This window comes from Poecile atricapillus, chromosome 12 (assembly GCF_030490865.1).
Source record: "Poecile atricapillus isolate bPoeAtr1 chromosome 12, bPoeAtr1.hap1, whole genome shotgun sequence".
Taxonomy (NCBI): Eukaryota; Metazoa; Chordata; class Aves; order Passeriformes; family Paridae; genus Poecile; species Poecile atricapillus.
The window spans coordinates 3,799,740-3,814,301 of record NC_081260.1 but is presented as its reverse complement, the minus strand read 5'-3'; the positions used below and the strand labels follow the sequence as shown (position 1 = coordinate 3,814,301).

The following is a 14,562-nucleotide window of genomic DNA, read 5'->3' as shown; positions in this document are numbered from 1 at the left end:
CCTGTTCCAATGCTTGAAGTGAAGATGTTTTTCCTAATATCCAATCTAAACGCCCCTTGAGGTCATTTCCTCTCATCCTGTCACTTGTTACTTGGGAGAAGAGACTGATTCCTACCTGGCTACTTTCTAAATAAATTTACAGCAAAACCACGCGTGTCTAACCCACCCTGTAAGCCTGAATTGAGCACAGAGTCACTCAGTGATGGTAGGAATTGGATGTATGAGGAAAAAAAAATAAATTTTGGTCACTTTACTGTTAGCAAAAATGAATATTACTGTTACTAAAACACTGTGTGACACCAGGCACGCCCAGGACTGCTCTTCAGCTCCATACCACCTCCTTGCAGGGGCTGCTGGGGGTACTTACAGCTCCCAAATTTCAGGGGGCAGGCGTGCACGTCCATTGGGAAGTCCTCCAGGTGCATGGGGCACTCGGCGTGGATGGTCAGCCTGCGGGACAGAGCACAGGGGCTGCTCAGAGACAGGCCTGGCCCTTCTGCCACAGCCTCCTGCAGCCTCCAGCAGTGGCAGAGGCCTCCAGGTGCTCACCAGCCTCAGGGGCTCCGGGCAGAACCCCCCAGCTGTGGAGAGGACAGAAGGACACACATCTGGCGGCCTTTTCCACCGTGGAAACTCAACCCTACTGCCCGAGTCCATCTTCACCCGCTCTCACAAAATCTGCCAGAGCCCAGGACTCCTGTTTGCTGTGAGCAGAGCTCCTGGGGCCAGGGGACACCTCATGGACCATGCTGGAAGGCAGAGGGGAATGGTTTCAGGGCTTCAGGGAGCAGGGCTGGTGGTGTGGCAGGAGCTGAGGGCTGGATTGCTCAAATCAGCCAGATCCATGAAACCACCAGGACACAGCAGCCCCTGTCCATGTGGGACATCTCATCCCACCTCCCCTGGCTCCCCCCTCGCCGGCAGCACTGCGGAGGATGCTGCAGGCAGGTGAAGAACTGGAACATCCTGGGGCTGCCTGGGGGCGTGCAGGACAAGCTGTGCCTTCCAAATCCCCCAAATCCCGGTAGGATACCTTGTCAGGAAGCAGCTTTGTGAGGGAGGAACAGCCATAAAAGCAGTGTGCTGCAGAATATGGTACAAAAGGATCCATTATAAAGGGCTCTAAAAAAGGGAGCTCGTGTTCCTTCCTGGAGTACTGCAAAGCGTGCAGCCAGGGAGAGGGAGCCAGGAGAGACAACCTCCCAGGAGATGGCTGAAACAATCTTCTCTGAAAAGAACTATTTGTAGGGAAAAAAAAAAAAAAAAGGACTCACTTCTGATGGCTCAGCAAAACAGCAAACAAACCATGGCAGGAGCAACATGTGGATGCAAAGGGCAACTGCACAGATTGAAGGTGGCTTGTGCAAAACCCAGGTCGAGAAGCTTCTATTGAGATATTTTCCTTCAGCTAGAAAAATGTTCAGCTAAGTTATTCTTCACAGAAAATACTGAGGCTTAGTCAAATGCAAAATAAACCCTGAAAAAATAAAGGCTTTGGGTTTTGTTTGCTAAAAGCAAAGAATACAATATTTTTTTTTAAAGGAAATAAAATAAAAGGTTATTTCTTTTAGGTGGACAAACCTTAAAAAAAAAAGCCCAAAAAACCCATAAAAACCTAAAACAAGCAAGGATAAAAAAAAAAAGAAGAAGAAGAAAAGAGGAGGTTTTTTTTACATTTGGCATAATAAAATGCAGTGGACAAAAACAACCCCTTCACAAATTGTTGTAAAATCCCCCGTGGAAGAAAGAAAGCAGAATGGCTGTGAGGTGGCAGGGGTGGCACGGCTGCAGTGGCTGCATGTGGCAGCTGCTGCTGGGACAGGGGACACACGGGGCCCAAGGCAGCAAAGCCTGCACAGCTGCTGCTGCACTGGAGCTTCCCCATCACCTGTGAGCTCTGCTCTGCCAGCTGAGGAAAGGACCCCTGGCATTTCAGAGCCACACCCAGCCTCACCTGCAGCTCCCAGAGGGTTATGGGGAGCTGGCAACCCCACGAGGGAGAGCAGAGGAGTTACATCAAGCAGCAGAGGAGGAGAGTTGCCATAATTTTGGTGGGGCTGAGCTGGGTGGCCCAAACTCTCTGGATCCCCTGCAGCACTCAGAGAAGGGCATGAGCTCCCAGTTCTCCAAGTCTTTGGGAATCTGGCAATTCAACTGTCCTGCTTGCTTCATGTCTGCCTCCAGCCTGGCTTTCTCAGCCAAGCCAAGAACCACTGTGTGCCCAAAGGAACTTCTTGGAGACAAATCACCCTCTCTGACTTGATCTCTCCTTTATCACTGCACTGAATGCCCCTGTTTTACATGAAAGAGAAGAAGACCTTGATGCCTTCAGTTTTAGTTTTCATATTTTCCAGATTCTATACTGCATTCTATATAACTCTGAACTTCAGATAAAGTATCAGCAGGTTCTCCCCACAGCTCAGGCTGACACAACAATCCTTTCCCAGCCCCAGAACCAAGGACACCGCTGCAGCTCCAGGCCCAGAAAGTGCAAACAGCCCCGAACTGAGGAGAGCAACCTGGGAGGATGGGACTGTGTCACCTGAAATTGGACAATTAACCCCAGTATGGAAATGGACCAAAACCTATAAAAGTGTGAAAACTCATGACCTCTCTTCTATCTTGGGTGTAGCCTTGGCTGGGCTCTTGTACTGCCCAAGGTGTATCCTTTGAAGGCCTTTTAATAAAAACCTATTTTATTCCTTTACCTCTGTCCAGCCTCTGTTCCAGGTAGCCTCACAAAGCATCAACCTGACCTTTAGACTTCAGTCAAGGCTCACTGAAGTCTGACAGCAATTTTGACAAGCCTGCAAGTGTTATAATTATTTTCCCCTGGACACTCAAAGGCCGCCATGAACAAATTGCTCATTTGCTCTGATGCCTCTCTTTTCCAATATGGATTTCAAGAAGCAGGTATAAAAACCTGGCAGCTTGGGGTGGACTTGAGTGCCTTGCTCTTCCTCTTCTGTTTCTTTTGTGATGTTCTCTTCAGCCAGCTCCAAATCCACTTGGGCAGCTCATGGCTGGCAAGCTTGTCAAGCATATTCTCACAGATCTTAGTCTTTGATTCTTTCTGTGTCTTTTCCAACTGCAATGGATTTTCTGCTTCTCATTTTGTCACTGTCACTTGTGTCAGGGAAATACTGATGCATTTCCCCTGTCTCCCTCAGAAGCCCACACCAGAATTTTCCTTTTTACCTTTCTGGTTTTTCATCTGCTTCAATCATTGCTTTATTATTTCCAAAGGCTCTTAGCTGGGAGTTCCCAAAGTTGGCTTTTCCAAAGGATCTCATCTCTGACCAGTGACTTCCTTCTGATGCATCCTGAACTCACCCCAAAAAGTCCAGAAAAGTCTTTTCCATGCACTGTATTGTCTGCAAGTGTTGACTGTGATCATCAGCCACTCTGAGTAAGGCTGAGTGACCCAAGGACTGCAGACTGTGGGTTTGTGCTCTTTAGAGCAGCCAGGAAGAGCCTCAGAGGGGACCAGGAGGGCAGCAGAGACTGGCCAAACCCTCCTGCCCTCTCCAGACCATGGCCAACAAGAGCAAGGGTTGTTAAGGGAAGGAGACAACTTTATATGGGCGCTGGATGACTGCCTCTGTGTTTGGGAGTGCAGCAGTTGCATTTTAAATCTAAAGCCTGTTTTATTAGCTGAGCCAGCAAGCAATAAAACAATAAATCCATCAACAAAACACTGAAAAAGCAACCTAATCTGCCACTTCTCCACCTACAACTGAAGGAATTTTTAAGTCTCCTGAAATTAAATTTAAAAAAAAGGAAAAGTCGCATCATTCCAGCGAGATGGGTCTGGTTCAGCAGCTTCAGCCAGCCACAGGTCAGCAGGTTTACAGGTAACACAAGAAACATCAAAATGTCAAACCACAAGGAATGTCTCTCCCTTCCCAGACAATTACCACAGCATTTGGATTAAAGTGATTTTTGCAGAAATTCTCATCTGTGTCCCTCATCCTGTGCAAGGGAGCTGATCGCCAGAGAGCCACTGCATTTTGCTTCATTGCTCTGATGGACTATTCACATCCAGGAGCCCTGAAATGTCCTTAGAAAGCCTAAAGAGCATGTGAAAAATAGCCAAACTGCCAGAAATCACATCAGCCAGCAGCTGTAGCCTTTGGCTCATCTGTCCCAGGCGCCTGCAGTAACTTATGCAGAACTGTCTTGCAGCCAAACCCCAAACTCCTCATGTTTTCTCTTCACTTTGCTGGCACAATGGCACCGAAATTGGAACACCCAGGACAGAAACCGTGCTTTTTTATTCTTTTAAAGTCACAGGAAGTCCTTTGAACTGCGCCAACACAATGGCAAAAAGCGTGAATCAGGCTAAACATACCTCTGCCAGGGCTGACGGGCTAACAAACCTCTTCATCTGCGTTCTCATGGTTACCAGGAGCTCAGCAGAGCCTTTGATGTGTCATTAGAGCCCCTGTCGTTACCTGCGTGCAGCTGCAGGATGAGCCAGGATCTCAGCCCAATTTCTGGGACGCAAATGTGATAATCCCTCGGTGTGTGAGCGCTACAAAAACATGACAGCACCCTGCACGGCAGGGCTGGCTTTGTTTATGCCAGGGATACTGCTGGAGTTTTGTCCTGATTTCTTCTCCAGGAGGTTCATTAACAACCACAGTCAGGCTGAGCAGTGTTTACGGTTTAGGCTGTGGGAGAATCTAGGTTAGGTTTAATTGCCAGGTTTTGAGCTTGAAAGCCAAATTGCTTCTAGGATCCTCGTGCTGGAACTGGAAGCACTGATTTCACTTTCCATCCTCCCCCAGCCCCTGGAGATTTCAGCCCATGATGGCAGAAATGCAGTGAGATAAGGTGTTCTCTGAGGATTTCTCCCTCCTGGGACAGTTTCCTTAAAACAGTCTGCCTGCACAAAGCCAAGCCTGGAAAACAGATCATTTTTGTCCTTGGATCTGCTCTGGCAGGGAAAAGTTGGGGCAAATCTCATCTTGTTGCCTGTTTGTATCAGCCAGCCAAGCTCTGCTCTGCTGGGATCTGTGATGTTTTCTGGGATCAGCCCTGGTGTGGGACACACACAGCCCATCCAGCCCAGGAGAGCTGGTGCTGGGCTGTCCCAGCTGCTGCTCCTGCAGACAGGCTGCACCTCCATCGTGGGGGAGGCTGCTGCACAGCCTGGAGCCATCACAGCTTGCCTGGGGGCTAAAAAAACCCAGCCAGTACAGACACCCAAAGCCTTTGCTGAGGGAGAGACACTGCAAAGCTCTGTGATTTCAAAAGGAAACCCAACCCCCTGAGTGCCACACCAGGTAGAGGACTTGTCCTGTGATTCCACAGCCCCTGTGGGTCTGCACATATCCTGGGCTCAGCTGTCCCTCCTGCTCTGCCTCACCTGAGGGTTCACAGACCCTCCTTCCAAGGACTGCACATTGTCTTCAGCAGCAGAGGCTCTTGAAGCAGTCTTTGGGCATGCAGTGAATGTGTCAGCCTGACAAGTAAAGAAAATATCTTCCAAATGCATAACTTGAGCACATATTGTCTGGGAACCACTCTGACAATAACCACAAAGCCTCAACACGCCATTCTGTCAGGCCCTGTTAAAAGCAGAAGAGCTTTTTAAAGCCTTGATTCACAAAACTGAATGCCATCAGCACAGCATTAAACTTCCACTATTTTTATATGCTTCAAGGCCAGGAGGAACCAGACCATTATCTCTGTGCCCCACACAATCCAAGCCTGAGAGTACATCCAGAGATGGCTGCCTACTTCTGCCTCTTCCTCATGGAAATCCATGCACAACTCTCAGCTTAAACTCAGGTCTGACACCAGAGTTTAGAGTCCATAGCTGGGTTTTGTGAACTACTTGGATGGTGTAGGAGCTCCACAAAAAGAGACTGCAGAGGCAGGGCTCTATAATAAAACTGCACTCCCCGTGCCCTCTGAGGCAGGGAAGATACAGAGGGATCAGGAATCCAGGGGAGCAGAGAAATGCAGTTCAGGGCAGTGGTCACAGAGGTTGTTTTGTGACTCAGTGCCAAGGTCTGTCAGTGGTCAGGGGTGTGCACTGTGACATTGCACTGATCCATGAGGAGAATGTGCTGTGGCTGAAGGAAATCTCTGGATGCTCAGCTACAGCTGCTGTGCAGCTCCTGGGAGCTCAGGTCAGTGATAAAGAGGCTCTCTCCAGGAGCTATAAATATTGTCACACAGGTGTAATTTTGCTGGATGCATGTGTCAGACTTGCTGTTCCACCAGAGCAAGTTCATCTATAACTGTAAGCCTTGACTAAGAGAAGTTGGCTTTCCCAGCAGGATAAATAGCAAGAGACGTGCCTCTAATTGCACATCAGCAGAGCTGATCCCTCAAGGATATTGGCTGGTACCAGGGAAAGGAGCAGGATATTCTCAGCAGGCAAACTGTGTGGCCAGGCACCAATCTAGACTGAGCCTGCAAGGGATCACCTGGGCACTGCTGCCAGGCCACTGGAAATCTGGTGGAAGCCCAAACTCTCTCCCCAGTCAGCAGGGCACTTTACTGGATGTCAGCTGGGTGAGTTTGGCTTCAAGGTCCTGCTCCTTCCTTTAGGAAGGACACACATGCACGTCCCTGGGCATGGGGGAGAACAGCAAATGCATCACTTGGACAGAAAACAAGAGAATCCCTCCAGCTCTTCCCTGGGAGGAGGTTTCAAAGCAGTTAACAAGGGAGGGTGATACAACCATCATCATTTGACAGAGGGATGGAGGTGGGAGTGCCTTGGAGTGGCAAAGCCAGGTAGGATTTGGTGGCTGAGCCTGAGACTTGGTCCTGGCCCTGCAGTCTGTGCCCTTGCATCTGCCTTTCTGACACCCCACTCAAAATAGAGCCTGGTCCTGAGCAAGAGGAAGAAAGGGAGCCATCAGATGCTCCAGGGCAGATATTGCATCCTGGATGTGTTTAACTGCTTTATCCCAGCATGCTGTGGTCATCTGGTCAGCTCTAAGCACATGACCAGCTCCAGGACGTGCTGCCCGGAGCTTCTCCTGGGCTTCACACACTGGGTGAAGAAAAGATCTCTGTGCACAAGAGCTCCTGGTTCTGTGCAATTCAAAACGTGACAAAAGGTCTCATATCCAACCCTCAGCCTCTGAGTGGGCTCCTCACCTCTGACAAAGCCTTAGGGATGTATTTAAGGGGGACAGGAGGACATGTAAGAGGAGGTCCTTCATTCCCCAGTTCTTCAGCAGACAGCTAAACTGAAGGATGGCTTGAGTTTATTTTAAAAAATCCCAAGACTCTCTTTTCTTCCAGAAGCTCATTCCCAAGAGTCTCATGATGCTGCTGCCATCCTGGCACCTGCCCAGCCCTGAATGGAAAAATAAATCCAACACTTTCTTAGTCACACAAAACTTGCTGAAGCTAATGGCTATTTGCTGAATAAAGAAGTAGCAAAATGATTTAAAAGCTCTGAAACTGAGTCTTTTTTTTTCCTTTTTTGTCTTTTTTTTTTTTTTTTCCTGTCTGATGCCAGCAGCTCCTGTAATACTTTACAGTGAGACAATGATACAAAGTGCAGGGAGTGTGAGTTGTGTACTTGTAGGTCAGAGAGCTGGGAGCAGAACAGAGCCCTTGAGTCAAGTTGGGCTTTTCCCTTCATTTACCCCATCTGCCTTAATGTGGGATCACTGATGTGTGGAGACCTAAACCCCCAGGGCACTGGCAGGATTAGCTCATATTTGAGAGCTGCTGCACAAAAGCAAGGCATTGTTTATCAATGTAGGCTGGAAAACTTGCTGACACCATGTAGATTCTCAGCCAGTTTAACTATGAAGAGATGAAATTCTGCCTGGTCCTCAAAAACAGAGGTGAAAGTGCAGCATCTCAGCACACAGAATCCACAATGAAGCCTGTTATTAGTTAGGATTGGCTTGGAGATGGAGACAGAGAAAATAATTTTTTAAAACAAAGATTTACACCTTGCCAAAACCAACTCAATACTTTTCTTGTGCATTTATCAGCAGCTTGTTGTTTCATTTACAACTTATGGCTCCTGCAACCCTGGCTTCTCCAAATGACAGTTTTTAATTAGCTGTTTGTTGGGTTTTTTCCCCTAATGATGTGCATCGATCACATAGATTTGGATTTTTTTTATTCCACAAAGTGGGAAAAAACAACCCCATTGTTGTCACAAGCAAGCTTGGTCTCATTAGATGTGTGAAATGGTTCTGCTCTAACATGCTGAACAAATTTAGATCTGTTCTCAAGCTGCTGGAGAATAACAAATTCTCCCAGCTTAATATTCCCATACCAACATTGTATACCTGGTTCATATCCCATCACAGGTCAGGAAGAAAATTAGGCCAGGTTGCAGCACATCCACCTCACAAACTACAGATCCTGACACTTGTACCTGGGCACATAAGAACAAAAAAAATCAATGTGAACGATGAGGGAAAATCTACCTGTAAAAATGTGCCAAGCTGAGGATCAGAGATGGTCCATAGGCAGGAAACAAAGAAAGCAGCAGGATGGGACTCAAGTCTACTAACAAGAGTTAGTGGAAGCCTGCATAAACCCTGCTGTGCTGCACCCTGAGGTCCCTGTGTGTGCAGAGGACTCCCTGGAAGGAGAGCCAGCCTCACCTCATGGTGTACAGGAGGGTGCCGTTGTCCACCAGGCGCAGCAGCTTGTTGGGGGTTGTCATGTTGTGGGCAACAGATTTCTTCCCGTTGTGGAAGAAAGTGTCAGGAGTCCAGATCTTACTGGCCAGCAGGTTGTTCAGGGGAAGGATTTTCATGGGGCCATCAAACTTCAGCCTTTCATCTCTCCAGGACTGACGGAAAAAGACGTCAATGGTGTATTCCTTTGGGGAGAGAGGAGGGGAAAATAAATTATGTTTATGATTTGGCACATTTTGGATAACGACTTACCCATGGTGTCAAAATGTGAGTGTCAGTGTTTCTGAGCTCTGCAGAGAAGCTGCAGCACAGCCTTCAGTGGCCAGAGCTGGGGCAGCCCTGCTACACCATCACCTCTATCCAGATGTTTCAGGGGAGGAAGACCATTATGTGCAGCTACACAGGTGTTTTGGAAGGCAAAAATAAAGATCCTGGAGATGGAATCTGGCCAGGATGCTGGTAATTGTATCCCTGCTCATAAAAAAAAAAACAAACAAACCAAAAAATCCTTGCATGACATTGTCTTAATGTTATTTTGTTCCCCAGGCCACCTTTAGAAAATCAATGAATTGAAGACTTCACAGACTTGCATTACAAGATCCTGTGACTTTCTTTTGTCTTCTTTTTCTTGTTTTATTTCCCATTTCTTCTTTTTTATTTTTTTCTTTTTTTTTCTTTCTGCCTGTGTAGAGACCCATTTCCTAGGCCAGATTCCAGCTGGGGCAGTTAGAAGTCACCTCTTTCAAACCTTGCAGCCAAGGCCAGCTCCTCACTCCATGGATGCAGATTCAGAAACCACTTTTAGAGACAGAAGGGTCTTTGGGAAACCTATCTGTCCCAACTATTCTGCCTTCCCCCTGCTGCTTCAGACTCGTAGTCTTTATTTATGCGTTCCTGGAGGCTGCAGGACCAACTAAACTTATCATTGTGAGTGATTTCTTTCCTGCAGCACTTCTCAGCAGCGCTTAAAAACTGCTGTGCATCACTTTCCTATAGGACAGAGAAATTCCTGCAGGTTTTGCAGCAGATGGCAGCTGAATGGAGGCATCTCAGGAAATAAATCCATCCCTGCTCCCTGGCCATGGAGACACCCCTGCTCAAATATGAAGCTTCTGGATCTTGGCTAGGAAAGGAAAGAGAAATTCTACATTTTCATGGGCTCTGCCCTGTACAAGGTATTTTGTCCCTTCATAGATGTGATCTCTAATTCATTATTTCTTGGGATAAACCCAAAGAAATGATCCTGTGTGCAGTCCCAGGGGGTCTGGGAAAAGTCCTTATCAGAAGAGCTCTCTCATTCCCTGTTCCTGTTTAAAAAGTGCCAGAAAAAGAAGCAAAACATTTTTAATGACTTCCAAGGCCCTGCTTATCTTCTTTAATGCTTAGGAATCATTCCTGAAGAAAAGAGAAATCATGTTCAGAATCTTTCCCTCTTTTCTATGCTTCTTTCCATAAAAACATTATTCCCAACTCACCCCTTCCAAGGAGCACACTTACTTCTGTGTTACTCTCTTCTCTGCCTACAGAAGTGACTGAAAACATCCAGGCTGACTCTGTCCTCAGAGTCCATCCACAAAACAAAAAGAAATCCCCTTCAATTTTTGTTTTCATCCATACAATTTTCCAGGGACTGAGGCAAAATTGCAAGAGCTCAGTCCCAAAGACTGGAGCGTGCCTCAGGTCTGACCAGGCTCTGCTCTCCAAACCAAAAGAGAGATTAGCAGACCCTTGGAGCTCCTCAGTGAAAAGGTCTCCACGTTCTCCTCCTCCTCCTCCATGCTTTGTGAGCAGCTGCTCTCCCCTGCTCCCAGGGCGGCTTTACCTTCCTGTCCTCCACATCCATAATTCCAGCTCCGCGTGCGCCGGGATGCGCCGGAGCTTCCCGGGAGTGGCGGTGGGAGCGCTGGGAGCCCAGCACTGGCGGGGAAGGAGGGACTTCCCCGCTCCTGAGATGAAAGGAAGCCCCAGAGCAGGCTCTCCCCACGCTTCCCGAGGAGATGGGGTTTCTCTCCTTTACTTTTAGCAGCAGAGCTAAAATGCATTCGCTATGCATTTGTAAAATACACGGAACGAAAGCACGCGGAGGGGAAATAATTTATTATTCCTTAACTGTCTTCCTAATTTTAAATTCATTTTGTCAAATCACATTGCAGAGAACACCTTCCTCTTTTCAATACCTCATATTTTTTTTTTTTTCACAGTTCATTATACACACTCCCTTAATCAAATATGCTCCACCTTGGAAGTAATTATCAGATACTCCCCAAGGGCTACGATTGCTGAATATATTATGGGTCTCTGCTGTGGTAGGAAAGCAGGAGAGAGAGAGGGAGAACTCAGATGAGGTTCATAATCTTGATTACACTGACATCAACTTAACTTCTTAGCCTGGAGGGAGTGGTCTTCCCAAAGCAACACGAGTTTGAGTGATGGAGCGAGCAATTCCACGCAACACAGAGATTTTATTCTCCCCCTGCTCCTCTGCTTTCCAGCACAGGATTGCTGTGGGACAGCTGAAGAGATGTTCAGGCCATGCCAGCCCCAGGAAATTCGACCCTTGCAGCTCTGGAAGGGTTGTGAGAGCCACAGGACACTGCTCCAGCCTGGCCTAGCCAGTGACAACCTCCCCCCTCCCCAAAAACGGGCACCCTCCATGGCATGGAGAGCCCAGCCCTGGCCTGGGCTATGCCAGCACCAGGTCACCTCAGGGGCTGGACAGGCAGGAGGGGCTCAGTCCTGACTGCCCTTCTGTCCTCATGTGGCATCCTGAAACTCCTGAGCAGCCGCCCACAGCCAACCCTCCTCTGGGTGCATGAGGAATATGAGCTGCAAGAAATGCTGTTGAGAAACCTCACTATTAATTATGCTCCACAGTCCTGTTTTAATTAGAAGACAAACTGTTGTGGGAATACAAGCCTAAATTCAGACCTCAGGCCTTTTCATTAATAATTTCCCCTGAACTTGTCAAAATAGTGCAATCAGTCCACGCTTGTTCTGTTTTCTCTTTTGCCCCCTTCCCAGTTCAGGCACTAAGGACGGTTTGATGGTGAATCATTGTCTCTGACACTGCCACCTAACCAGAACAGATTCTGGCACCCTCCCCTCTTCCCAAGGAGAATCTTCATTCTTCCAGTTATCAACTGGTTTCCAAAAGCCCAAGCACACCTGGGAAACAACTCCTGTCTACCGCTGGGAATGAGATCCCACTAGCTCTTGTTGCTTAGGAAAATGCCACTTTTGTCCATATTGTCCTGGGATGGGGGTGGGACACATGCACAGCAGCTGAGGAGAAGCCACCCCTCCCCATGAGATGACCTACCATGTCTGTGTCCGAGACAGGGCCGAAACTCGTCACGTAAATGTCTGTCTTGACTTCGGTTACACTGTCTGGGACAATAAGAAAAAAAGAAAAAAAGGAAAGAAAAAAAAGGGAAAGAAAGCAATTAGAGAGCTGAATTTCCTTGTGCAGGCAAGGGTTTGAGGTTTGTTATATGGTGTTTATTCCTGCTCTGCTGAACCCTCAGCATCGTGCTCTGTGCCCCAAACAACAGCTGATTTTATCACTCGTAATTGGGCACATTCATCTCCAGCGCAGCTCTGCTGCTTCCCACGCTTACACCGAGGACAAATCTGTCCCACACGGCCAGACAATGCATATTTACAGAATCTGTGTGGCTGCATGATCCATACCCTGCTACAGATCCACATGTTTTCAATACAGAGGTAAGCCGTGATGCTTTGAAACTCCTTTTTATTCTGAAATCCCTTTGTGTCTCCCAGCCAGATAAACAGCCTAGCAATGTACCAGCAGTTTTAGGGAACCCTGGGTTTGTTACAGCTCCAGGCTTATCTGTATGTAAAAAGAATCAATATTCTGATTGCCTTTTACTGCCATGGTGCTTGCTGTTCTCCTGAGCGCCTCACTCTTGCAAAGCTCGCCCACATCACGTGCTGCCCCTGCATCCCGGGCTGAGATTCCCTCACGGATGCTGAGCAGCAGCTTCAGAGCCCCTGCAAAGCCACAGAGCCCTGCTGCCTGCCCAGGTGCTAAAACCAGGGGAATTTTAACCACATACCTTCAGATAACCTGGAGTGCTCTCCCTCCTGACTTGGATTTTGGTGTGTTTCCAAATTGACACCTCTGCTGCCGCCCCACTTTGTGGGGAAATCGAGGCATGGTGATTTCCCAGATTTACAGTCCTGTGCTCTGCCCACTGGGTTGTGCTCAAAACATGATGGATGAGCTGCCTTGAGTTCAGCACTCAGTTCCCATAAATCCTCCCCACTTTAGGGATAGATCGTGCTGTTGTGTGGCATTAGCTGGCTCAGAGCTGCTCTCCTAATGAAAGAACCAATTTAAAGCTGCAGAGTTCATGTTTTATGCACAGAACCCAATTTTGGCCATTGCAGCAGCCTTGCAAGTAGCCTGGATGGCCCATTGTTTAATTTAGTTATGGAAATCCTTCTGTCCCCTGAGAGTTATTTTGCAATACTATGAAGCTTAGGTTTGTGCTTCAAAGTTTTACATCCCAAAATAAGGTAATGCATTCTGGCAGGGTTTTCTCCTTAATGGCTAAAATATACGTATACATGTCTTTAGTTATTATGGCTGAGAAGCTTTTGATGCAGCCCGTGGCTGATATTATTGTGCTATATAAGTAACCCTTGATCTTGTCTTGATGCGATAAAAAGAAGGTTAAAGAGAAATATGTATGCGGTACAGTTTGTGGAACACCCAGAAGTCTCAACAAAATGAGCCCCTTCTGTAAGGCTGAAACACTCTGGGTATTCTCAGTCTCCTTCCAAACAAGTCCCCAGATGAGGCACACAGCAGAGAACATTTAGTGATGCGAGGCTCTTTCCGCTACCCCATGCGGCGAGAGAAAGCTCATTATGTCTTGGAGAAAACACAAAATCCTCCCTCCCCTCTCCTCCCTATCCTGGCATTCATCCTGCAGCCCTGGACAGCAGATCAGGAGCTGTGGCCACCCCTGGCCAGGGAAGACAATCCCTGGGAGGTGCAGGATGAGCTGTCCCCGCACCAGAGGGACGGGGGGTCACGGAAGGGTCTGTGCTTTCCAATGTGCTCTGCTGGCTCCAAGCACAGGGGAAGGAATTCAGGAAGTCAGGGGAAGATAAAAAGGCAGAATTTGTTTTGGACACCTTTTGATACAATACTGCAATCCTTAAATGAGCCTTTATGTCTTCATCATGCTGTAACCTGGCTGTCACAGACCTCCAGAGACCCCTTCCTGACCCTTCAATCTACTGGTAAATCCAATCAAAGATAATGGCATTAGGAAACTTCAATAATCTATTAATAACTTATTAATATGGATAACTAATTACAACCCATATCTGAAGAGAATCTCCCATTTCCAGACTGCAGATTTACCCCCTGGCAAGCCCATGCAGCACCCAGTGAAGGGACAAGCTGGGGCTTCACCGCTGGTTCAGTGATGTCCCTCAGCATTGAGAAAAATGAGCTTCCTGCACCTCTCATGGCAAAAGCCAGACTGAACCCTCCCTGTTAATATGTGCTCCTAAGGGCAGGATTTGGCTGGGATCCGGAGGGATTTCTGAAATTAAATCATTGCTACGCAGGCAGGGATTTCAGCAGAGCTGGGAAATCCAGAGATAAGTAAAACACCAGCAGAAGAGAGCAAGCTCCAGCCTCAGAGATTCGCTTCCTTTGTGGTCCCACAGCCCAAGAGCACCTGCACTGCTCCCAGCTCTGTGACTGTGAGACCTCCACCTGCAGAGAAATCAGCAGCTGCCCCAGCAGCCTCCCCTCTCCTTACCCTCACACTGATCCACCCAGAAGAGCTGAAGCTGCATCTGCATTTTCAGCAAGAGAAAGCTGAGAGAAAAGCATCTCCTGCCTCTGCTTAGAGACGTGGCAGGGAAATTCTTATTTTCTACTCAA

At 47.8% G+C, this 14,562-nt stretch overlaps 1 protein-coding gene across 1 annotated transcript in view; it reads right to left on the bottom strand.

The window, feature by feature from the left end:
- The window catches only part of LOC131583703 (gamma-aminobutyric acid receptor subunit alpha-3-like), a 66,019-nt gene that overhangs the window by 15,248 nt on the left and 36,209 nt on the right, over window positions 1-14,562 (bottom strand). The window contains 3 exon segments of the mRNA XM_058848110.1: window positions 368-450; window positions 8,601-8,821; window positions 11,956-12,023. Coding sequence (XP_058704093.1) covers window positions 368-450; window positions 8,601-8,821; window positions 11,956-12,023 — 372 coding nt within the window.